Genomic DNA, 27446 nt, shown 5'->3' with positions numbered 1-27446 from the left:
GAAATTTATTGTTAAAAAACAAAAAACACACCCAACCCCCCCCCCCGACCACCCTATACCCCCGTCCATTCTCCCTCTTACTACCCTACCCCATTCCCCCTCCCCTTCCAAACCCCTCCCCCCCCCCCCACAACAAAACATCAAAGGCAACTGAAACCTGTGTGTTCTGACATACGTTATAACACATATTTCAATATAACGAGTGCGTGGAAAGGCACTTCCTGGTGGATGTGCTGCAGACCCTACTCTATTAAAAATAAGAGCAAAACAAATTCTCAATTCTTTTTCCAGTTTTCCCACTTTTGCAAATGTATTGACAACGTGTTACGTATAATTGCTAACTTTTCTTCTTCTAACTTAGTCTGCTCTATAGACCTTTCAATGAAATGTTCCGTTGGGGATGTCTTATTTTTCCTTCCTAAAAAAAGCAATTTCTTCACCAAAATTATAACATGGTTAACTATCTGAGCTTTTCCTTTGTCTGGTAGCTCTATACCAACAAAAATCTCTTCCCAACTCAACTGTTGCAAATCAACATAATCAAAAAAAGTACATTTTCCCCAAACATTCCTAGCAAATTCACATGTATAAAAGATGTTTATACGTCTCTTCCTCTTTATGACAAAAGGAACATAAATTATCGTTTACAAACTTAAACTGAAATAAATGATGATTTGTGTACACTACTCCATGCAATAATCTAAATTGAAAATCCCTCAAAACAGAACTCAAAGTGTTACTTCTTATCCTGCTAAAAATACATTTTATATCTTTATTAGAAAAATCACAAAAATATAAATTTCTCATTTTTTTTCTATCACCAAAGAATCATCACTTATTTTCTTCACTAATTCAACATAGATATCTTTGGAGGTAATCTTTTCCAAAGGAATTTTCTTCCCATATCTTATAAAAATCATTTCATCAACACTTATATCCTTCTCTACCTCTGTGTTCTCTATATCCCTTTTCCAACCAATTGGAAGTGCTTCATATATCTTCTGAATACTCAAAATATCTAAATAATTAAATCCTTTATCATAAAAATATTCCACAGAAAATAATTTTCCTTTCCTATCCATTATATATTCCAATCTAAAACATTTTTTCAAAAACAAATTTTCATCAAAACTGCATTTTCCTTCAATACGAATCATTTTACTATTAAAAAATACTTCATTCCTTATTTGATTATAATTACCCCTAAATTCCCTTGTTTTCACCCATGTTTTCAACAGATCCCTGTAAAATTCCGGAATAGACAAATTCAAAAGATAAATAAAGTAATTACAGCAAAATATGAATTTACCTCCAATATGTTTAGTAGCAAACTGAAAATATTGTTTCCATTTCATTTCTTGTTTACCATTAAATAACCTTTTAACCCACATTACTCTTTGAGCGTTTATCAATGATGGAAAATGCATCAGTTTAATCCCCCTTGTTCATAATCTAATACCAACACAGTTTTTCTAATTTTGGGTTTCCCTTGCCAAATCAATTCCCAAACAACCGATTCCACTTCATTATATACCCATTCTGGCAAAGGGGTAAGAGACCCCACATATATCAACTTAGAATAAATAAATGTCGTCAATAACTGAATTTTACCAACTAATGTCAAATCTCGTTGCTTCCACCATATCAATAATTTCTTTATTTTACAAAGTATTTCTTTATAATTCAATTTTTCTTTCACCTCTGGATCCAAAGTGAAATATACCCCTAAAATCTTTAACTCCCTCAGGTTTTTGTCCAAAGGAAAAATCATAAACACTATCTTTACTACTTCCCAATTCTAACACTTTCATCTTATCTTTATTAGGTTTAAGTCCAGAGACCTGTTGAAAACAATCAAAAATGAATTCAATCCTCCTAATTGACTCAAAATCTTGTACTAAAAATGTGATATCATCCGCATAAAGCACTTGTCTAACTTCATTCCCTCCAAAACATAACCCTGAAATCTCATTATCTTTTCTTATCGAGTGCGCTAACACTTCTATACATAAAATAAACAGATAGGGTGACAGTGGTTCCCCTTGTCGAACCCCCTTTTCAACTTTAAAATACCCTGTCGATTTACCCCCGTTAAAAACACAACTAAGAGCATTGTAATAAAGAGTAGAAATCCATTTTCTACATACAGGTCCAAAACCAAAGTGTAACAGGGCCTGTTGTAAAAAACTGTGAGCAACGGAATCAAAAGCTTTTTCGAAATCAATTGCAACCAAATAATCTGGTAATTTAAAGTGGGAAGTATGGAGAATCATTTCATCAATAATACGTATCGCTTCACCTATATATCTACCTTTCCAAAACCCCAATTGATCTTCCATTACAATTTCCTCTAAAACCTCTGTAATTCTCACAACTTTAGAAAGAATTTTATAATCCACATTTAGTAAAGAAATAGGTTTATAGTTCTTAATCTGCAAAACATCTTTACCTTCTTTTGCAATTAAAATAATCATTGCTTGTCTTTGGGAAGCCGATAATTCCCCATTATGATACGCTTCGTTTAAAGCATCTACTACTAATATTGTCCAATAACCGGCCAAAATATTCTATAAAATTCAACTGTCAAACCATCATTCCCTGGTGATTTATTCAATTTCATTTTTTCCAAAACCTGTATACACTCCCTTTCTACTATTAATCCTTAACAATAATCCTTGGACTCCTCAGATAACCTGGGGAAGTCCTTAGAAAAAACAAATTATCTAAATTCAAAATTACTTCTGATTTAGCATACAATCTACTATAAAAGTCCTTAATTTCATTAGTTATACCAGTTTCATTATAAATAATATCACCCTTTTCATTAATCAATTTTGGTATATTAGTTTTTCTTTTATTTGACTCCATTAATTGCATAAAATATCTCACATCTCTTTCTCCTCCTTCATACCAAGAGGCGCGGGAGCGAATCTTGACTCCTTCCTTATCATAATCATAACTGACCTTTAACTCCCTTCTTTTTTCTTCGAGTCTCTTATATACTTCTTGATTTGGCCGAGATATCAAACTATTCTCCAAATCTGCTATCTCTCTTTCCAATTTTTCTCTACTTTCCTTTCTATTTTTAGACATTTTCTTAGAATACGTTTGTGTAAACTGACGAATTTTCCATTTCAAAAAATCCCAGAGTACTCTTTTATCCTGAATCTCTTCCTGTAAATCTCTCTTTAATTTCAAAATTTCTTCCTTCATTTGCTGAACATAAACCATATCATTACATAAACTGTTATTAAATTTCCAATAAGAACTTCTATTTCTTACCTATTTGGTTTTCCCGGATATCCAAAAACCCCGACCCTATTGCGGAATGGTTCGGGGCAATTGAAGACATGATTTCACATTTAACCACAAAGTCTACTAAATCTTCTGAAATTATCCAATAATCAAATCGACTTGCATAAATGGTACTTTCTGTCTATATGTAAATTGCTTTTTTGCTGGATTTCTCTTCCTCCAAATATCTATTAAATTCCATACTTCCATAAAATTATCCATTTCCAAGTTAAACCTACTCTGACAAATTGACTTATTTCTACCAACATAATCACACTCTTCATTACGGATCATGTTAAAATCCCCTCCCATTATAACAAATACACCCTCTCTATTCATTTCCCTCAATTGTCCCTCTTACTTTGTTATCATTTGTACTTGCTCTTTTTCATTTCCTCTAACAGGATAATACACATTACATAAAATCAATCTTAACCCTTTCAAAATACAATGCATCAATATATATCTACCTTCTACATCACTTGATTGATTGATCTATTGATCGATTTATTAATTGATAAATCGATCAAAATGTATATACAGGCCCTGTTATAGTTTTTGTGATGAATTGCTGATCAAATTTAACTCTCTGGAGATAATCTGAAGGATAGGTTATGTAGTTCAAATTGATTCCTACAAGCCATTGAACATGGTAAATAATTATAGGCAGCAAAGAGTATGTATTTCCTGAAGATCACGCACTGGGTAAACTACATTTTATTAAGAAAATGAATGTTTAGGACATTTCTTTCTTAATCTTTACAAATAGATATAGTTACCCAATTTTAAAATGTTAGGCTGTGTTTCCTTGAAGGCAACTGCAAAAGTATTGATTGGCATTATGTAATTGTATGGGATTGTATGGGATTGCAACAACTAGTTCAAGAACCAACCCGAGTAACCCCGAATAGCACCACCTTAATTGATCTAATTTGTGTTTCAAATTCCTTTGGAGAATTGCAATGTGGTGTTCAGTCAATAGGCATCAGTGACCATTCGTTGGTGTATGTGTTGTTAAAGGCTATATCTCCAAGATTAACTCCTAAAATTTTTTGTTTTCGATCATTTAGAACTTTTGATGAAAACGCTTTTTTGTGTATTAAAGAGGTGGAGTTGGCATGGTTTGAATCTTATATAACAGGTAGACAACAATGTGTAACATTTAGGGGAGTGACGAGTGATTTTCTTCCAGTCTATGCGGGGGTTCCGCAGGGATCCATTTTAGGTCCCCTACTATTTTGTATGTATATCAATGATATAGCTTACCTTCCTCTTCACCCCCAAACAAATATATCCCTTTATGCAGATGATACTGCCGCCTTTTCCTCAGGGTTTGGCGTGAAGTCAGTGCAAAAACAGCTTCAAACAGATATACATGTGTTAAGTAAATGGCTTATGGAAAATAGAATGGTGGTTAATACAAACAAAACAAAAGTAATGTTATTTAAATCCCGAAAGAAAAAGAGTTTCTCTGAGTTAGAAATTACCATGAACGAGAGAAGACTTGAGAATGTTACGAAGTTTAAATACCTCGGTGTGACGGTTGACCAAAACCTCGACTGGTCTCCTCAGGTGAATGAATTTATAAGAAAAGTTTCATATGCTACAATGTGTATACGTAGAATCAAGCATTGCTTAACAAAAGATATGTTAATTCAATTATATTATTCTTTGATTCTCCCTCATATTGATTATTGTTGCACAGTATGGGGATCTTTAACTAAGAAGAACATTCATAGACTTCAAATATGTCAAAATAAATATTCTCGTATGGTATTAAATGCAGACTATAAAACATCAACAGTTAGCTTACTAGTAGATACACTTAAATTGCAATCCATTGAAAAGAGATTAGAATATCAGTATTGTATATTGGCCTATAAAATAGTTAATGACGCAACCCCATCTTATCTTTGTAAGCTTATATCCCGACGTAACGTTATATATCCTACTAGACATGTCCTAACGAATCAGTTATATTTACCTAAGCCAAAAACAGACAATAAGAAACGTTCCTTCTCATACTCCGCTTGTAAAATGTTCAACTCACTTCCAATTTCCATTCAATTATCCCCTTCATTACCAGTTTTCAAGAAACGTCTCCGGCTTCACCAGTCTATCTTTTGATTTAGTTATCATTTCATATGACCACCACTTGTATTATGTCGTATTATGTTTTCATTTGTTTTGTTTTGTTTTGTTTTCTATTTTGTATATATGTTACCCGATATTATTTGTAATTCGTTGATTTTGTAACCTTTGTATGTGATGCAGGGCTCCCTTGCAAAGCAGGCCATTGAGGCTCTGAACGGGACAACCCTGCTTTTAAAGAAAACATGAATAAATAAATAAATAAATAAATAATACTTTAGTGATGACTGTCTGTATCAATAGACTTAAAGGTCTGTTTTGAGTGCAGAAACTACTACATGAATTTAACAAATTGAATTTGATACCATCAAGACCTTCATAGACCAATATCTTTGCCGTTTTTCTGACTGAAAATTTCTGTACCATGGCAGCATACAAGTCAACTCTTGGACCGCATCACGTGATGACTGAAGAAGCTTTCACCAAGGTGGAGAAACTTCGCTCCTCCCTTCAGGATAGCGATGTCTTCCTGTGATCTCCATCTCTAACTACAAGCTGCCTTTCATGGGTGTGGTGTGGCACATCAAACTGTCTACATGTATTACACCACCAGTAGAGGGAGGACAGCATTTTATACATGTTTACAGGGCTATGCAATGGAGATGGCTTCAAGAGCCTAATAACAAGCTATTGACTAGAATTGTGATATAGCATGCTTGCATGTTTATGAGAAGCTACACTGTATTGTAAAAGTTGCAGATACACATCATTGCTTCATCATGTGTAAAGTGTAAATACACATGTATGTATACAGAATTATTGTGCATATTCCCACTTTACATGCAATGAAGCAGTAATACATTGTATCTGCAGCACTTACAGCAGCTTCTCACAAACTTATACACATGCTGTACAACTACAGTAATGTTTTGTCAGACATACATGTACCAAGGTCTGAATGAAATCTCATTGATGTAAGAGGGACATTCCCTTAACATCCTACAATTTGGTTGCATTCCCTTCTACTTTTTGCCTTCAATTTTGTCATGTACAGCCTACTGCTATTGTGTCTGAAATACAATGGTAGATTGAAAGCTAATATTATTGCAGTTAATGTATTTCTCAGCATTTAAAATGTACATTGGGTTGTATAAATTGCTTGATCTTGTGATCACAGAGACAGCAGAGAAACAAAGATTATCATCCCCTAAGAGAAAGTCAGTGATACTTCACATGATTCTTGTCTAGAAAGATCAAGTCCTGTACCCTATGTCTTTACAATGACTGGTTAGTACTGCATAATGATAAAGTGACACCATTTATCTGCTGAAGACACATTCTTCACAATATTTTATTTTTGCTGCTTAGGAGTACTTTGCTCCATTAATAACAAACTATACACTCATTAGTAGATATTTCACATTTCAAAATCATAAAAATGAGGAAATGAGAGCAAAGTTGAAATAGATTGGCAAAGTTACAGTCACATAATACTGTATTACGGGCAAATTGTATTGAATATATATTAACAGTGAGCTCTTGAATAGGTACAAAATAAAACTACATAGAGTAAAGTTCAATGCATTAGCGTAAACTGAAACATGTAGACTCTATAAGAGTTTACAATTATACCATGCTGACCATCTCAAGAGGTTAAGTTTAGATTCATTTTTTCAGAGCCACTTGCATTTGGCAACATTACTGACCTCTCTATTAAAGGCTCCTTAAAAATAGCTGTTACCAAAAATCTGCTAAGTCACTTGCACTGTATTGTGCATACATGTTCAAAGTTTTGGATTAAAGTTATTTCAAATCTTGTTAACTTTAAGACTAGCCCTGACTGTTTACCATTGAACCTTATCTGATTTTTCCAAAAATTTCTTACATCAGTTAGTGGTCTGTTGCCTTTAAAAGTGCAGTGTGTCTGCAGTCACATCAAAGAATGTGTTATAGACCTTTGCCCAAACCACTAAAGAGTGAAATTTTAAGTGAAATTAAGCAGACAAATTTTAGAAGTGTAAATAAAAGTAAAACAATATAAATATTCAGTTTAGTTGAACTCTGAAAAATGCATTTGGCTAGTCCTTTGAACAAGGGTAAAAAAGACAAACTGACAAAAATGCAACCTGCAAACACATCTCTCGGATTACTACATGGCAGAGATACCACAAATCAATTATACAACTGTGAAAATTGACTGCCACAAAACAAGAAAAAAATATCATAAATAACAGTATTTTCTGCTTACAAAAATGAAAGGAATGATATTAAATCATGGAATGCAATATATGTACTATGAGATGATCCAATGTTTGCTTTCTTGCGATAACTTGCCATATACAAACATGTCGCGAACATGAGAAAGGAAATGTTACGTATGTTCAAGGAGCTTCATGGTATGCTCACAAAGGTGAAATCAAAATTTTAATGAGTTAAACCCAATGGCCGGAATTCACGAAGGTGGTACAGTTGAAACCATGGTTTAAAGCATGGACAATTTGTATGGAGCGCCAAGTGTCACATGGCCTATTTCGTTACGAAATCAGTCATTTCGTCCAGGAAATGACTATTTCGTTGACAGAAATGCTCATTTTGTTAACGAAATGATCATTTTGTCGACGAAATGACTGATTTTGTAACGAAACAGGCCATGCTACACTTGGCGCTCCACACAAATTGTCCATGGTTTAAACCATGGTTTCGATTGTACCACCTTCATGAATTCGGGCCATATTGTTAAGCGTGGCTGACTGAAACAGTTGTACAGTGCTGAAGAAATACATGGTCTAGATGCTACTATGTCTAATCAGGAACATTATCAGACATTTAACTTTTTTATTCAGGTTTGTTTCAATGATTTCACAAAAGCACACAGAAAATTAAGAAAATGACACACACACACACACAAAAGAAAATGTGAGCATCTATTGATTAATATGTATACAGTGTACTCCTGTTATAATAAAGTCATCGGGAACAGCAGTTTTTTTAATTTCGAAATTTCATTATAACTGAACAAGGCATTTGATAAAAATACACAAACCATGTGCATATTGTACCTTATTCATTAAGTACTCACCATACACTGAACAAAAAAAAAAACAAACAAACAAATATTACATACAATACTACCTCACTGATTTTGTTTAAATTTTACATTTAAGAGAGATCATAAAGTTGTGTGCATGTTCATGCTTCAATAGTTTGAAAACAAATGTATATGAAAAGTGATGGTTTAGGATTTGGATACTGTTCGTTTTTCCTAGGTTCATTATTCGGAAAGTTTGTTAATCCAAAAATTAAAATAGTTCAAGAATCCGAGAGTTTGTTAATCTGAAAAACTGTATAAGGTTTGTAATTCTGAAAGTTTATTGTAGTAAACTCACCTTTCTTTTTTTTTTCTTTTTGGAAGAACGAACCTTATTTTATATTTCGATTAAGAACCTTCAGAACAGTGAAGATTCCAATCACTTTCGGATTAACGAACCTTTGTAATAACAACCTTATTTCATTTTTGTATCAACAAGCCTTCGGAATAACCAACCTTTGGGTAAACAAACCCTATTTTATATCGGATTAACATAAAAAAATTCAAGATTTTCTTGGTAACAGTGTGTGATGCAGGAAACAAATGCAGAGGGATTTCTATTCAATGAAAGCAAATTTTGCACCATAGACTTTCATGATGATAATCTGGGAATCTGAATTTTTACTTTGTTGTAACGAAACTTCATTATAACCGTGTTCATTGTAATGAGAGTGCACTGTAGTACTCGGTGCCAATGAAAGATTCTGACAAAACAGACAAGAAAAACAAACAAGAAAGGTGTTGTAAACTGGTCATAACCAAAACATTCATGCAACACCTATTTGAGGATGCAGGTTTCACAGCTTGAACCACAAGCTGTAACATCAAGACTAAGTCATCCACAACTTGAAAATTGTCAGCTGCAAATACATGTTCAAGATATAAAAACAATAAAAACAGAGAACATAATATGAAAGATCAATATCAAAACACTGATCTTACCTCAACATATTACTGACACACTTTACATGCAACAACATTGTCAGGACAATCCCAAACAGTTTTGTCACTTCAGTCACTTCTGTAATAACCTCTCCAAATTTAAATGCTTACCAACATTTTGCAATAATAATCTTAGCTGGTGGGGGCACATGGAAAAGTAAAACCTCTTTAGAATCATACACTTATTTGACTCTCACTTGTTACACAAACATGTTTTAGGTTTTATGTCCATACATCAGGAAGATACAGTCAACTTTATTTACAGAAATTAAGTACATCCTTTCATCCTTGGGGGTCAACGGACATACGTCATATCACACAGACTTCAAATGCTGCTGAATGCTTTCAAAACAATGAAAACATACAAAACAAGGTAAAAAGTGCTTTTGAGAATAATGAACCTAGAACTGTTTTGGCTTTAAATTCAGATACAGTAGAGAGTATAATCTGAGATTGAGTATGTCTAGTGTATAGTACATACAAGTGGCAATGCTGAATTTTTCAACATGGTTCTGTGTTGAAAGCTGCGGTGGAAATAATTGATTCCAAGCATGAAACTAGAAATATGGCGACTGGTATGCCTCCGCCATAATGCATGATTCTCCTAATAGACGTAAGTTTATAGTACATGTGGACAATGTGTGATGACAGTTTCACATAAATGGAAAAATATTAAAATGACATGTTTGTCACAAATGTGGTGAATGCTCACCTTCCTTGACCTACAATGTAGGTTTAATTGGATGAATGGGAGAGCATATATTTTAGGATTTGAGGACGTTGACCCTTTTATAAGTTTATGCATTGAGTAATTTTCAAGGTATGGAGAAAAAGTGGTTTCTGTATTGAATAGTAAATTGTTACCATTTTCACATGGCCCATGACCTTTGACCCTAAGACCCTAAAATTCATAAGAGAGTCACTGTCAGGCAGAACATGCATAAAGATGTACTAAGTTTCAAGACAGCTTGAGCCACTTCCGAGATATCAAGGAAGAAGTAAAGTTCAGCACTTTCACTTGATCTTTGACCTTTTGACCTTTTACCTTTTTGGCAAAAAGACTTCCCAGAGAATCTCTATTGGGTAATACATGTATACACCAAATAAAAAAAAATTCAGCAGGTATTGCATAAATATGAGGGAAATAGTCAAATTTGGAAGAGCTGACCTTGACCTTTGCCCCTGACCTCCAAATTCCCCAGATAATCACTGCCAGTCAGTACATGCATATACACTATGTTCCACAAAGATACCTTGAACCATTTCCAAGATATGGAGACCTTCGACCTTTGACCTCATGACCTGAAACTCTCACCAGAAAATCTAAATTGAGTAGTACATAATACATTATATACACTTAAGTTTCAAGAAAATATCTTCAGGCATTGCACAGATATAGGGGAAATAGTGAAATTTTGAGCATTTGACCTTGACCTTTGACCTTGACCATGTAAACCCAAAAGTTGATAGGCACACCTTCACTCCCTGATACACATGCATGCCAAGTTTCATTAGGATACCTAGGTTTTTTAGTTACGCTGTCCACAAAATTGATTATGGACGGACGGAAGGACGAACGGACGGACAACCCGAAAACATAATGCCTCCGGCACCACTACGTGGCAGAGGCATAAAAATAATACATTATGTGACAATGTTGATAGTATGATGCGCATCTTTAGAATTATCACCAATGCAACATTAAATATTACTATGTGTTAACCATTTTTACCATCATATATTAATAGGTTTTGGCCAAGCTACGACAATAAACCAAGGTTTCTTGTCAATCACAGAAATTAGGCAGTGGAGCAGATTTTGGAAGATGCCCAGAAAAAAAATTAAAAAAAAAATGTCACATTTAGCGAGAGCATCAGCTCTGACCAAGTAGAATGTAAATATTAAAGCAGAAAAGGTAACATGAGTATCCTGCCTACAATGTTCTGCAGAGTGGAGATGAAGCTAAATACATCTACACATGTGCATGTAGAATGACTTACATAGAATTACAATAACATCACTGGAGAAGACTGTCTGGTCACAACATCAAATCTTTATCCATTTGGTAACAGAGTACATATCTGGCAAACAATCCATCATAATTATGTTTTAAGTGACAACTGTGATTTCATATTTTTCTGTCAATTCTTCATGGACTGAATTTGAAGTGGCATATAAACTGATCAACCGATAATCACACATGATGTAGCATCTTCATGGGTTGAACTCCAATTCAAGGAGAGAGTGGTACCAATGCAGAGATCCATTGAAGAGTTCATTGAATATACCGGTACATGTGGCACAAGTTAATGATTCACATCTCATCAAGTCCTAAATCTTCTTCTGGGAAGTCGCCCACTGTCACATACTGAGGTTTGACAAATCCACCATACTTGTCAGGGCAGGTGAAATAGCGCTTTCCTTGGACACTGTGATGTAGAGAGAGAAAGAAAGCATCATTCAACGAGTTTTGGCAAGAGTACAGATTGTAAGTCTAGTAACACATGACATATACAGTACCAAAATTCTATACAGTGTATCAGGACCATAAAATTTGTCAAAAGTGAAAGACTGACAAATATTAAACTGCTCTTACAGTGATGAAACTAATTTTAATTCTGGATCTCTGCACACAACACTCTTCTGAAGTCAACTGATGGGGTACCAAGTTAACAGCATTTATTCATATACACATGGACACAATAGCTAATATACCCACAGATAATGAGTAACAGAGGGCAGTGAGTTATGCACACAATGCATTACACTGCTACTTATAATCCTGCCTCACTCTGACAAAAGGAAGAAAATGGCAAAGTGTTATTTCTTGCATTCTTGTTGCTTTGCAATTGCAGTTCGTGTGACCCTGTCGAAATACAAACTCTCTATATGACAGGAGCCACTGGACTGCAGTAAAAAGCACTTTTCTGATTTACAGGAGAGGCCACTCCAGAGAGAAGAACACTGCAAATGTTTCAAATTCCACATTTCTCACCTGCCATCATTCTTTCCTAGTGGTTCATCATACTGAACTCCAACCCAATAGCCTGGTTTGAATTCTGTTTTACCTGCAAAGTTATACAAAATCAAATCAGAAAAGAGCATCATTTTTACCTGCACATGTTGCCAAAAGTGACAATGACCTACAATGTATACAGGCAACTTCCGTCATAATGAAGTCCTGAGGACCAGCAGTTTTCTTTTGTCATATCGGAATTTCATTATAGCCAAACAATGAAGTATATATCAAGAAAGAAGTATATAGATGATGATTTTGGGACCTGAATTTTTATCTTGTTATGTAAGAGGAATTTTATTTTCACTGTGTTTGTCAAAACAGGAGTGCATTGTATCTACTTCACATTTTTACTCAGTCAACAAACAGAGCAAACACACGGGATATAGATATCAAAAACACTCACTGAAAATTCTGATGATGAATGCAACTCTAAACAATCCAGTTAATGCAAGCCCATGTTTGTTTATATGATTTAACACGTACATTGAACTTAATGATGCACTATCCTGAATGAGGCAAAACCAACATACCCATTCAATATCTAATTTACAGCATCTAAAATTTTACTTCCCCATATGGGTACGCCACACTGGTACTACAATGTAATAATCATTAGTGCCCCAAACAAAGACTGACACTCAAAGTAGATGTGGCTAAGTTCTGTTCTGGGTCAAGCAATGATCATCTCGAGCTTCAGCGTAGAACAAAAACAAACAATTATTTTGTTTCTTTGTTTGCATCTATTCTACTCCTCTAATCAAAACAAAATTGAATTACATAATTGTCAAGAATTGAAGGAAACATAACAAAATTACACAGAAGCAATAGAAAAGTAAATATATAACACTGCAGGATAATTATCATAAAACATTTACAATTGTATAAATCAAAACAAGGCAGCATATTTAATTCAACAATGAACCAAGAGATCGTCCACGTAAGTATGGCTAGGCCGATGGCTGAGAGGAATTCAGTTCGGGTTTGCCGCTAACAAAAGGTGAATTGTTGCATTAGTATGAAGTGGGAGAAAGAAGTATTAGGTAGTGATGTGCACATGCAACATGTGCATTATATGTTTGTGCTGGGGCTGTATAATATATCACTATTCATCAATATTAATACAATAATGCTAAAAGGATGAGACCAGAATCTAGACAGGGATGTGTAAATTATGCAGATGTATGTCATTGCCGGCGGATTTAGGAATTCCATAAAGGGGGCACACAAAAAAAAATTCTGGTGCCACTTCAGATTTAATGAGCTGACAAGCAAAAAACAAAAATACAGCTCACATACATTTTTTTTTGTTTCTCGTGCCACTTCCGGGTTTCCTCGGCTGACAAGCAAATTTGAAAAACTAGAAATGTCGCTATGGCGACTGGTATGCCTCTGTCATAATGCATGATTCTCCTAATAGGTCTAGATAGTACGTGTGGACAATGTGTGACTACATTTTCACAAAATTGGCAAAATGTTAAAATGACAAGTTTTTCACAAATGTGTTGAATGTTCACCTTCCTTGACCAAGGTTTAATTGGATGAATAGGAAAACATGTATTTGGGGATTTAAGGACTTTATCTTGACTTTGACCCATTCATACATTTATTGCATTGAGTATTTTCAAGGTATGGAGAAAAAGTGCAATTTCTGTATTGAATAGTAAATTGTTACCATTTTCATCTGGCCTTTGACCTTAAAATTCATAAGATAATCACTGTCAGGCAGAACATGCATAAATATGTAGTAAGTTTCAAGATAACTTGAGCAACTTCCGAGATATGGAGGCAAAAGTTAGTTCAGCACGTTCACTTGATCTTTGACCTTTTGACCTTTGAGGCAAAAAAAGAAAAAAAAAAATCTTTCCAGAGAATCTGTTAAACATTTGTAGGTTATACATGCATACACCAAGTATAAAAAGAAATAATCCTGCTGGCATTGCATAAACATGAGGGAAATAGTAAGATTTTTAAAGTGTTGCCCTTGACCTTTGACCCCTTACCTTTGACCCCATGAACCCTAAATTCTCAGATAATCACTGCCAGTCAGTACATGTATATATAGTATGTTCCATGAAGATACCTTGAACAATTTCCAAGGTACAGAGAAAAAAGGGAAGTTTCAATATTTCTACTTAACCTTTTGACCTTTGACCTTTCACCTCATGCCCCAAAATTTTCACCAGAGAATCTTAATTGGGTAATACATGTATACACTAAGTTTCAAGAAAATATCTTCAGGCATTGCAGAGATATGGTGTAAATAGTGAAATCTTATGTATTTGACCTTGACCTTTGACCATGAGCATGTGCCCCCAAAAGTTGATAGGCACAACTTCACCCCCTAAAGCACATACAGTTCGACCTCGATTATCCGGCCATGTCGGGACCGGCGCTCATCCGGATAAGCGAATTGGCCGAATATGAGAGACACATATAGCTGCCGTCCAAGCTGCCGTCCCAGTGCACTGGCAGCTAGGCAGGTAGAGTACCCCGCAACGGTGGTGTAATCTATGCTAGCCTGCGCAAAATTGTATTCCCGATAAATCATAACTGCTTACTTTTATGATGATAATGTAGTGTGAATTTACGTTAGTTCTGTCGGGAATATTGTAGGTAAATCGTGTGAGTTTTGTAGAAATTTCAATTGAGTTTAAAGTCACTGTTTTTTCTCAATTTTTGGATGAAAAAAAATAAAGTCCTTCACTGCATGAACGCATCCGGATGATAGAGATTTCCGGATAAAAGGAGGCCGGATAATCGAGGTCGAACTGTACATGCAAAGTTTCATTAGGATACCTCAAAAGGTTTTGGTATTTACCCTGTCCACAAAATTCATTACGGACGGACAGAAGGACGGAAGGACGAACAGACGGACGGACAACCCGAAAACATAATGCCTCCGGCACCACTTCGTGGCGGAGGCATAAAAAAGGCATCAGCACAATTTTTCTTTAAAAAATTACAGGGGGTGCACGCGCCGTCTTTATCTATTTTTTTTTGGTATTTCTCGGACTGTCATTTATTACCTCTTTAGAATGAATTGAATGCCTAAGACAAATATAAGACCATTGGATCCATGATTGCCACTAAAACATTCTGTGAGGGAGTTCTCATTGAAGCGGCAGACCGAATACTCACCAACATACTTCACTGTCCCTCTCTTTGTTGGGGGGGCATTCGGCACAGAGACCTCACATCGGGAGTCGATAGTGATCGCTGACACTAATCTCTCCTCTTCTTTAGCCTTCTCAGCTTTCTCTTTGTCCAGTATTGCTTGCTCCTCAGGACTGACCTCCTTGAATTGACCCATCTTGTGCTTCATCTTGAAGGCTCGCACAGAATCTTTTTGATTGCATCAAAGTGGCAAAGGAAATAAAGAGATGGGGTGGGAGGAGAATAAAACTGCATTACATTCTAAATTGCACAAGGCTACAACTCATGAGCCAGGTTTGCATAAAGACAAGGCACAATATGAATTGCACATGTAAAAATGGTTAACTGACAAATTATTTCCAACAGATATGAACCGACACTGTGACTGCATGCTTAACTTGTTCAATGCAACAATACTAGTGGATATGCCTCCATTTAACTTACTTGATCCACACATTTCTTTGTGGTAACCAACCACTCTTTTTGTGGTACCCACATAATGCTACAGGTATATGTGGGATCAACTAAGTGAAATGGAGGCATATCCACTAGACTTGTAGCATTATGTGGGTACCACAAAAAAAGTTGTCTCAGACCACTGACTGGAAGTCACTCAATATTCATCTACTTTGAGCATCTGTGCATGAAAATGTTGCTAAGATTCCCATTATATTCTGTAATGAGTATTCTCCTTCAGCCTCTACTCTTGATCTAGAATGCTATGTAATGACATACAAAATGTCTTCACACTGGCAGAAAAGTAGCTCGACCAGACGCTGTAAGTACGCTGTGCGACGTACCTACGTACAGCGACTGGGTTGTGTATAGTTAGCAGAAAAGATGATTTACTCCTGCAGATTCAAGCAATTTTCTGCATAAAAGAGAGGATTTTTGTGCATGCAACATTAATGTCATGTGACAAAGCTGGTATTTTCAGGTCCATCATTAATGTCACAATTCTGTATACACAATGCATTTTGAAGGCATAATATTGTGCAAATCAAGTAAGAAATTCCCTAGAGGTTAAATTTGTGATTGAGAATGCAGTAATTTCACTTCTTAGGAGAAATGTTTGCGATTTTGCACCTTAGAGACAATATGTACTGTGCATTGGTGTCACATGTGCTCAATAAAATCAATATTTTTGCAGGTTGTTACTTTTATATTGGTTGACTCTCAAATTTGAAAAAACAAAACAAAACCACCATCTCGATCATAAAACTATAGGTTAAGTGTATACTACGATGGACCTGTATAAGAAACAAAACAAATCAAAACAAAAACAGTCAAAAACTGTGGCTAAAAGTTACAGTTTTTCAATGATAAATCTCCATTATATTGAATTTGAATAGAATTTGTAAAAAAATACCAAAACAAAACATGGCCAGTACTGTACACACAAACTGTGATGCAATGGTAGTACATGTATCCTCTAATACGTACCTGAGAATCAATTCAAACACCACAAAATATATTACACATTATACATCTTTGATCCTAACCTCTGCTACACATAGCCCTATACACATACCATTTCTTTCTTGTAATACATATAATTGTAAACAAACAATTTTTACTACACAGTGGAAAATTAAACAGCTTGTGGCTTTTAAACCTTAAAGGTACATGGACCCGGTGGTTTAGTCGAATGCGTGCACGGCGCACGGTGCAAGTTTCCCATAGATACCTATGCCATTGACTCCTCTTTAGCACTTACGCTTTGATCCATTTCCACGAGTCCGAAGAAGTCTGATCCACTGTAGTCAGTGGTACGATCACAGCTCAGCTCATGATTCGGCTGAGGGGGATGACAGCTTTAGCAAACTTCTTTTGTGATGTCATTCTAAGAACCACATAAGGACGCACCCTGGCATCACCACAGACTGCGTGATGTGCAGAGAAGACAACGAAGGCAACGTTACCAAGCAACACCTACGTGCTTTACTCTTGATAACAGTTCAACTTCGGCAATCTTCGGATCAATGCTACTGTGATCTGCAGTACGGTATCATCCAACAGCACCCATGCACCCACCGGGTCTATGCGCCTTTAACATTTAAGGAGAAGTGCCTCCTTACAACCAATGCTTGAACAAAATCTATTGTAATGACACTTTATCCTGCATTTTGCTTACTGATTTCATCTTTATTCCATTCTAGCAGGGTTACATACATGTACAACTGTAGAATGAATTCAGTACAAAGCTCTTTGAGCTACTAATACAACACAAATTGCATGCCATGATGAATGTGAAAATTATGTCATCCCTGTATTTATGATGTACAAGAGGCTTGACAAATGATAAAAGTAATGCAATGACAATGGTACACAACATACAATTTGATGAAATCCCAGCCAGTGGCTTTGCTTTGTAATCTTGAGATACTTAACATATGCAAGTACACTTTGTAGCTCGAATAATCTGTGAAAAATTATGTCAAAATCACATCTAGCTTACCACTGACACATGGAAAAAAAAAAGTGGTTTTGTAGGGTGTTTTTGCTCACCTGCCCGTTTTTCATATGCCTCTTTGGAGATTTCAAATTTTTCCACTTTTGAGACATCCTCAAACTCTCCAAGAACACGGTTGCCATCTTTATTTATGACCTGTTAGGAAAGACAGGTAGTAACAGAAGTTTACATTTTATCCACTTCTCATCACAGAAAAGATCGATTTAGTGATTTCTTCTGAAAATTCAATCCTTAGTAAGTACTTCGGAAACTAGTTTAAGGCCGTGTCACACCATTCCGGGCAAGCTACGCGGGCTTGTGGCGAGGAGGTAGTTTCCAGCATGTAGAAGATTTTCAGCGGGCGAACAAGAATGTTTGCAATTTTCATTCATGCCTTGTCATACCGTACAGGGGAACTTCTGCGGCTTGACTTGCGGGGAAACAAATTTACTCCACGGAGCTCTCCGCAGTTGGTCCGCACGTGACAGTATCTAGCGCGTAGTTGCCCATAGGTGCTCACGCAAGTCCGATTTAACGCAGCCAAGTTTTGAGCATGACCAAAACTTTTTTCAGGTGAGTCGCGGGAATGCCCGTAGAGGTCCACGCAGAACGCCAGTAGGAGACCCTTAGCGGCAGTACTTCCCAGGCAATTCCCACGCACGTACTTCGCAGTCCCGTATGCAGCCAAGATAATGAAATTCTGTGAGATTTCAGCCATTCCATTCGAGGAATACCTTCACTGAGTTGTCAGCCCCCACGCGACTGGTACAAAGGTCACACAGTATACTCGCGAGTATAACGCGTCCAGCAAGTAAGACACATGCGCTGACTCGCACAAATCCTTTTCCGCCTTCAGGAATGTCCGGTATGCTAGAAAATCCCTACACGTAACAAGCCCGAGTAGCTTGCCCGGAAAGGTGTGACAGGGCCTAAACACGGTTGCGGGTAAAAAAAATATGCGTGCGCACCTCCGGGCGACTACTTTTGAGATACATGCTAGGTACTGTCATGTGCGGATCATCTACAGGGACCTCCGGGTAGTCAAAAGTGTTCTTTGCAAGTCGCACGCAAGGCTGGTGTGACACGGCCTTTACTTACCAGAAAGGTAGTGGTCAATAGTAACTGCAATGGGCAAAACATCCAGTTTCATCAAAAGAAAAAAAAAAGTGGCAATTTTTCATTAGAATTTGATATCCCTTTGCTGGGCTTTTCATTACAACTGATGCTGTCCCTGTAAATGATATAATTAAAGGTCTCAATGGAGACCTGAAACACAGTGGAGACAATGCCATACTTGCAATGTATGCAATGGACTATTGGCAGTAATCACAGGTACGGTACAAATTTGTACGATGTTACCCTCAGCTCTACATCAAACCATCACATGCATTTCTTTTCTTTTCTTTTCTTTTCTTTTTTGTGTAAATGCCATCCTTGTAGCAAACTGTAGCAACATGATAACCAGAAAGTGTGATATTTTCAGTCCTCAATTTTCCTTGCACAAAGAATTCTTCCATGGTTCATGTAAGGTCCACCTTAGAGATGCACGTGGGAGCACTGTGTTTACAGTACTACTACCAGTTAAAGTACACTGTACATACACTGTACTTGCACAACCTTCCAAATTGGCAAGGTGTACCCTTGGGTGGGACAAGTAGAATACAGCTCATTAACAAAGTTTGGTCACATTCCCTCCCCCCTCCCCCCCCCCCCCCCAAAAAAAAAGATGCCATACTATAAAGTGTGTAAGCAAGTTGTCTAAATTTTTCACCTGCTGAATCAGACTGTTGCCACAGAGGCTGAGCCGCGGCCGAGCCCTGCCCCGCACTGTAAACGGGGTCTTACAGCCCTATCACTTTTGATTAGAACTAGAGAAAAATATGATTGAATATTCATTAATTTAGGAGGTTTGGAACCCCTGGGGCCCCCAAGGAAAGCATGGTGCCCATTCAAACACTTTGAGATCTTATCCCCATGGGAATGCTACTTGCCAAGTTTGATGAAAATGCATTATGTTGTTTTCAGCAAGAAGATGAAAATTTAGGATCGCATTTGGAACCCCCCCCCCCCCTCCATCCCATCCCGCATCCTTGGGTCCCAAGGGGGTGGGGGAGGGGGGAGGGCAACCCTGATTCTCCCATGAAAAAACTCGAAACAACAGTCATCAATATATACTGACTCATTGTATTAACTTAACTCAATCACTTCTGGTTCTAAGAAAATCTGTAAAGATTCCTTACAGGGGGGGGGGGGGGGGGGTGGGACCCCTGGAGCCCCCCAGGTTGGGCATGGCACCCATTTGATAGAAATGAGATTCTATCCCCCTAGGGATGCTACCTACCAAGTTTGGTGAAAGTTTGTGATAGGGTTTTCAAGAAAAAGATGAAAATTTGCAATTTCAGTCAAAATTTAGGCCCCCTGGGGCCTCCCAGGTGGGGCATGGTGCCCATTTGATGGGAATAAGATTCTTTCCCCCTAGGGATGCTACCTGCCAACTTTGGTGAAAATTCATTATGGCATTTTCAAGAAAATGATGAAAATGTACAAAATGGGCCCTATTAGGACCCCTCCCCAACCCCCCCCCCCCCCCTCCCCTGGGTCCCGTGGGGGGCACCCCTGATTCCATCATGAACAAACTTAAAACTACAGTCATCAATGTACTAATTCATAGTATTAACTTAGCTCTATCACATCTGGTTCTAGAGAAGAAGATTTTTTAAGATTCCTTAATTTTGGGGGTTTGGGCCCCTCTGGGGGCCCCCAGGTGGGGTATGGTGCCCACTTGAACAAGTTGAGATCCTATCTCCCTGGGGATGCTACCTGCCAAGTTTGGTGAAAATCGGTCACGGGGTTCTCAAGATGAAGATGAAAATGTAAAAAGTTTACGCACGACGGACGACAGACGATGCACAACGCACAACGGACGACGGACAACGGACGCTGGACGAAGAGCAATCGCAATAGCTCACTTGAGCCTTCGGCTCAGGTGAGCTAAAAAACTCACATCAACTCACATGAATTCTCATCCCATCTTCCACTGGGTAGGAACCAAGAAGAGCAGCATCATTGTCCAATGGGCCAAGAAACTTTCCCTCTGCATTATAAAGCTCGAGATCCATCAATGTTGACACACATCCTGTAATGAGCTCAAGCTTGCCCTGTACAAAGAGAGGACATAATCATCACTTCTTAACTAACAGCCAACCTCGTTTAGCTCAAACCTGTTACCCAAATAATAAAGAATTATCAGCTATAACCTATGCCCAAATTTGTCTAACATGTGTACGTAAAATTGTTTTACTACAGAGTAGGCACTTACATGTGTACACATCATGGAACAGCATGTTAGCTGAGAAGTAACTAATGTTGACTGTTTCATTCAAACATCTATTAACAATACAATTTGTACATGTAATAACAATGACATCATAAAAAATCTTCCACAATTTCACCTTAACATCATTTCACTATGGCAGAAAATATCGCAGATTCATACATGTATCACGGCCTCAGATTGTTGACTCGTATCGTACGCGTGAAATTTTTGGCAACAAACGCAAGTGACTGATTTTTGCTGTGCGCCAGTGCAAGCTCCATTGATAAAGCACATTAATATACTAGTAGTGAATGGCAAAGACGTGTTAACATCAATTACATGTATGTGTATTAACTAATGAGGATTTTTTTAAATTCTTTTTCCGTCTATTTCCTCAGGCTATTTACCTGTGTACCCTCCTCATTTCTTTTGATTTGTATTTATGTTCAAATATTCAAGCATATTGCATGCTGTCCCACACATACTTCTGATTTTATACGCATGAAAGGCATTGTGCGAAGGTGGTCAATCTAAAAATAGGTGGTCATTGAGTACTAGACTTACTGTACTTGTTGATGTGGTTATCGGTGGGTTTGACAACTGCATGGTTTAGGGCAATTCCAGTTAGGACATGACATCAATAAAAGAAATGTGCCTCTTTATCTTTCTTTGATCATAAAGAATTTTCAAATTCAGTAGATTTTGTTTTTCCTTTTCATTGTTTTTGTTTGTTTGTTAGTTTTTTGCAAGGTCTCAAACCATCATTTAAAATGTACATGTACATTAGTACATGTGGGACTGGAGACAATTAGATTCACTTTAATTCAAATCACAGTGGGTTCCTTTGATATTTTCTTCTTACTTGTTTTGCTAATGGGCAAAAGATGAATACATTTAAATATTCCAGAGGTCATGTGAACATCACTTACAAAAGGGTGAAATGACCTGTGGAATTACTCCAGACAAATTTAACGTTATTACCTTTAATGTTACTACCATGCTTTCGGGGGTCTAGCTAAAAAATTATGGGTCAAACAGCTAAAAATATTTGCAGGAATATTTGTTACGATGCTGTAATTGAAATCAATGCAGCACTTTGTTTGTACTTTAGTAACTTACATTTTTGAACACATTTTGTCACAAGACATTGATCTTTTTTTGTCATGTCCTTTTTTTTATAACGTTACTCACCAACTCTTTAAGTCGCCGTGGCAACTCTAATATTTGTTGAATTGTATTCATTCTTTTACTTTATTATTCGTTGAATTGTATTGAACATTCTTTTCTACTGTATATCATAAACCTGGGAAGGACGAACACAATTTTAACATGATTTTGACTTGATATAAATAGAGGATTCTAAATGGAGATTTACTATTTAGTTTAGTAAAAATATGTACAAATGTACATTTGCTTATTGTAACATTACTAGCCATGAAATTGCCCTTTTTAGTGTATGAAATGACCACATGCTTGGCTTCAATCTTCATGTTGTGTGGTTTGCGGGTCAATACCAATTAAGGGGTGAGCACTTTTACAAAGGTAAGCCACATCACAATTTACTTTACCGATGGTGCTGGCACTATTATTGTTAAACTTATTAAACAATAAACAGCGACAGTCACGCTGACGATGATGATGGCGGTCACGCTCTCCATGACCTAACCCAGGGTGCTCCTTGTACAGTTATACTGTGGGCCCCGATGCATAGCGTTGGGGCTGGGGGCCAGGGCAGGGGGTTGTTTCACAAAGCTGTTCTTAAAGTTACGAAGGACTTAAAGGGACTGTACAGTACTGGTTGAACATTTCTAAGTGAGATAATGAGAAACCTCTTATGAAATTTGAAAGAGCATGTAATTTTCAGAAGGATTCCACGTTTATTTGATGAAAATTGGTTTTGAAATGGCTGAGATATAAAAAAAAAGTGATAATAATAAAAGGCCACAGGCCACAACTTTATTAGGATATCTTTGTTTCACCTTGTTTTTGGATATCTCAGCCATTTCAAAACCAATTTTCATCAAATAAATGTTGAATCCTTCTTAAAATTACATGCTCTTCATACTTTTCAACTTTTCATACCCTTTAGAATTGCATGCTCTTTGACATCTCATAGAGTGGTTTCTGAATATCTCGCAAAACGTTCAAAGCTATGTAAATCCTCACCTCGACCAGAACTGTACACACCCTTAGCTTTAAGAACGACTGGTGATCAGTTACAGTTCTTGTGTGCTATACTTATCAGAATCTCAATAATTCAGCACAAGAACTGGTCACCAGTCGTTCTAAAGTCCTTTCGTAACTGTAAGAACAGCTTTGTGAAACACCCCCTGGTCGTAGCCCGTAGTTATCCGTAACTCCGTGCATGATCTAGACAGAAAGATCCGTCTGTCCGGAGGACTCTTTTATATTTTGCCATTGACGCTGTCCTCCGTGAAGCCAGACGTAGTCTCCGCGGAACATTCCCCGACGGACAGATCAGTTCGGGAAACCCACTCACAAGGGGGGCCCCTCCTTATAAGTAACCCGTCCCCCTTATAAGTAACCCCGTCCCCCTTATAAGTAACCCCCGGGGCACCCCTTATAAGGAGTCTCCACGCTTTTTTGCAATGCAACGCGAAAATGAAAGGACTGCGGCAATTCGCTTGATTATGTCCATAAAGCTTCACAAGTTTCCTAGTTACTCACGAAATTTGAGCAAAATCGGTTTGAGGCATCATATCTAAAATCATGGATTTAAATGCGATGTCAAACGACCCATGCGAATGCTGAAATGCGAGCGATTACTGGCGTGAGTGTCGCCAGGCGCGGCGGCGCGGCAATGCTTGAGTGCAGACGTGGCGACTGAGTACATGTACCTAGTCGCCACGTCTGCACTCAAGCATTGCCGCGCCGCCGCGCCTGGCGACACTCACGCCAGTAGTCGCTCGCATTTCAGCATTCGCATGGGTCGTTTGACATCGCATTTAAATCCATGATTTTAGATATGATGCCTCAAACCGATTTTGCTCAAATTTCGTGAGTAACTAGGAAACTTGTGAAGCTTTATGGACATAATCAAGCGAATTGCCGCAGTCCTTTCATTTTCGCGTTGCATTGCAAAAAAGCGTGGAGACTCCTTATAAGGGGTGCCCCGGGGGTTACTTATAAGGGGGACGGGGTTACTTATAAGGGGGACGGGTTACTTATAAGGAGGGGCCCCCCTTGTGAGTGGGTTTCCCGAACTGAGATACAGACCGATCTTTCGGTCAATGCATGATCATGATGATACAATTGTACACCAACTCTGTTCTTGGAATCTTGGTTTACGAACTACAATTACAATAAAAAATGTGTATAAAACTTGTAAAAATTCGACCTGACCTACTTCTGACAAACATCACGCAAGGTAAACACTTCCCCAAGCAAGGCTAAGTCACGTTACTAGATCTAACACGTTAGGACTAGGACTCGAGTCCGTACACCGTAGGACAGGTCTTCGCTCGAATTTGATCATAGTATCACAGTCCCACTCATTGATATTCATGTTAGATTTGTTGACGCACCTTCAATTCCCCGATGGTTATATCCTTCTGGAACCGTTTTTCTGCTCCAAAAGAAGTTAAAGAACTTGACACTTGCACATTCACATAACTTGCTGTTACAACAGTGTAGTCTCCTGCCATGGCTGCCACGGTATGGACTGTGGTGTGACTCTCAAGAAGGTAAATTTGCTCCCAGTAATCGTGAGTGGTAACCTTTGGCGCATAAGTAGTGCTTCTACGTAAATTTTACATGTACGGAATTAACGGAAACTGGCTGGCTGTTCGCTGTGTGTACGTACCACTGGTACGTACGTACGTGTGTGTGTGTGGGGGGGGGGGGGGGGGGGGTGGGGGTGGGGGAGGGGGGTTGTCATTCGCTAGTGATGTATCGCGATGACGTGATGTACACAAGTGGCGTGCACTATGGAAGCAGGAGCCTATGGAAGCAGGAGCCCGTCAAAAACACGGATATACGTCGCGTAGCAATTCGAATTACTACGCGACGTAAATAATTACGTCGCGTCGTAATTCGAATTACTACGCGTCGTAATTCGAATTACTACGCGACGTAATTATTTACGTCGCGTAGCATTAGGAATTACAACATGACACTAATTCATTTAATGTCGTGACGTTTAGTCGTTGAGCAGTAATTCGGAATTACGTCGCGTAGCAATTCGAATTACTACGCGACGTAATTATTTACGTCGCGTAGTAATTCGAATTACGACGCGACGTAATTATTTACGTCGCGTAGTAATTCGAATTGCTACGCGACGCATATCCATGTTTTTGACGGGCTCCTGCTTCCATAGGAGCCCGTCAAACTGGCCGGGCTAAATGTACCACTATCATATTAAATGTTTATAAAATGGGTTCAAGAATGTAGCCAATAGGAAGCGCTGAAATGAGACACACCCACAGAACTACATAGGTAGAATGATCAAGTGGGGTCCGAAAGCATAGCCAGCGCACGCGATCTCCGCCATTTTGGTTAGTCTTTTGTTACGTCACGGCTTGCGTGCGCAGAACAGGCTTTGCAGGGTTACAGCATAGCGCAGCCCTACGCTGACTTTTTTTCTTTTTTACCTCCCCTGGCCCTGTTCATCGCAAGCCGTGACGTAACAGAAGACTAACAAAATGGCGGCATGTTATGTGCGCGCAGCTGGCTATAAAGCTACGCCTGGGTTTTGAATGGGCTTGATCAATCTACCTATTTATATCTGTGGACACACCTCCTTCCTTTACTTCAGTACAACTGCACTGCCTGTAATCCTATGGTAAATTGCCGATCGTCTGTGCGCGCGGCGGCTCCTTTGATGAATTGCATGCATACGCGTACGCGCTGTCAATCCTGTAAACAACTTGAATTCTAGTTCGGGCTGCCGGCCGGCCGGCCTGTCTTCCCTTGTGCATAACATATGTGGCGTACGTACAAAACGTATACTGTATACTATACGTAAACTTTGTACAGTACAGTAGACCAAGCGTTATGGGACCGGACGCGTACATGGAGTCACTTTGAAGAGCAAATCCAACGATTTAGCAGGTTAATTCTCACGCCGTTTTCAGAGTATGTTGTCTAGTAGGCCTATATGAGGAGTCTATATCAAGTCTTTAAGGTAAAGGGTGCATATTCTATGTAAAATAAGTAAGTTTTCATGCGGGTGTCCGGAAACCCAACCCCCCATTTATGTGCGGGACTTCCGCGAGTGCGACGTGCGTAAAAGTTTGGGACGAACATCTTCGGACGTCTTGACCCACAAGGGAAAAAAGAGGAAAGGTATAAATAGAATACTATGACACATTTTATGCTTGTCTAAAATTCAAGAGTCAGCATTACAAAGTGCATGTTTCACAATTGTAAATACCCTCGAGTGCACTACGCCTACACTAACGCACTCTATCCTGTGCATCATTTGTATAATAATAATAATATACGAATAATTTATGAGTTGTGAGTGCATAGGGCACGAATATCGCACGAGGCGCGAGATGAGCCACTGGTCTATTCAACAAGGCGCGTAGCGCCGCGTTGAATAGACCAGTGGCGAATCTCGCGCCGAGTGCGGTATTACGTGCCCCAATGCACGAACAAAATCATAAATTATTCGTTTTATACAACACCTTGTCCACAATCACAATACAAAATTAGTGACCGCCAACTCAGGAAGGCCCAAAAATAAATGTAACAATTAGGCAGAGAATTGTAAAACACTCGTCATGATTCGACCACACCAGGCCCGTAGCCAGGATTTTTCAAGGGGGAGTGCGGTCACTAAAAAAACGGACCTTCGGTACCAATACCAATGATGACACACACACACACACACACACACACAATTATATATATATATATATATATATATATATATATTCTTTGGACGACCGAACTACAAAAGCTGTATAAGAATTTGCGTTCGAAGCGCGCCGCAAATTGTGAATTTTGACTGTTTTAATGACGTTTTAAAGTCTCGAGGAAATTTGTATTTTTGTCTGTTGCATGCAATCGCGTTACGGTATTTCATCTAGGAAATAGTAAAAACTCATTTTGCAAGGAAGTTGCA

At 38.0% G+C, this 27446-nt stretch overlaps 1 protein-coding gene across 1 annotated transcript; it reads right to left on the bottom strand.

Moving 5' to 3' along the window:
* Nucleotides 1–8052: 8052 nt before the first annotated feature.
* On the bottom strand, nt 8053–25067 carry LOC139714273 (tubulin-folding cofactor B-like). The gene is made up of 6 exons (XM_071625988.1): nt 24901–25067; nt 21054–21197; nt 18096–18195; nt 15573–15776; nt 12411–12483; nt 8053–11844 (listed from the first exon to the last, which is right to left on the bottom strand). Exons 1-6 carry the CDS (start codon nt 25018–25020, stop codon nt 11730–11732), a joined length of 756 nt encoding a protein of 251 aa, XP_071482089.1. The 5' UTR covers nt 25021–25067; the 3' UTR covers nt 8053–11729.
* Between the last annotated feature and the right edge of the window lie 2379 nt (nt 25068–27446).

The sequence above is a fragment of the Diadema antillarum genome, unplaced genomic scaffold (genome assembly GCF_040938485.1).
Source record: "Diadema antillarum isolate AM-2024a unplaced genomic scaffold, OU_Dant_1.0 seq00002214_RagTag, whole genome shotgun sequence".
Lineage (NCBI taxonomy): Eukaryota > Metazoa > Echinodermata > Echinoidea > Diadematoida > Diadematidae > Diadema > Diadema antillarum.
The sequence above is the reverse complement of the archived record's forward strand: the minus strand, read 5'-3'. Positions and strand labels throughout refer to the sequence as shown.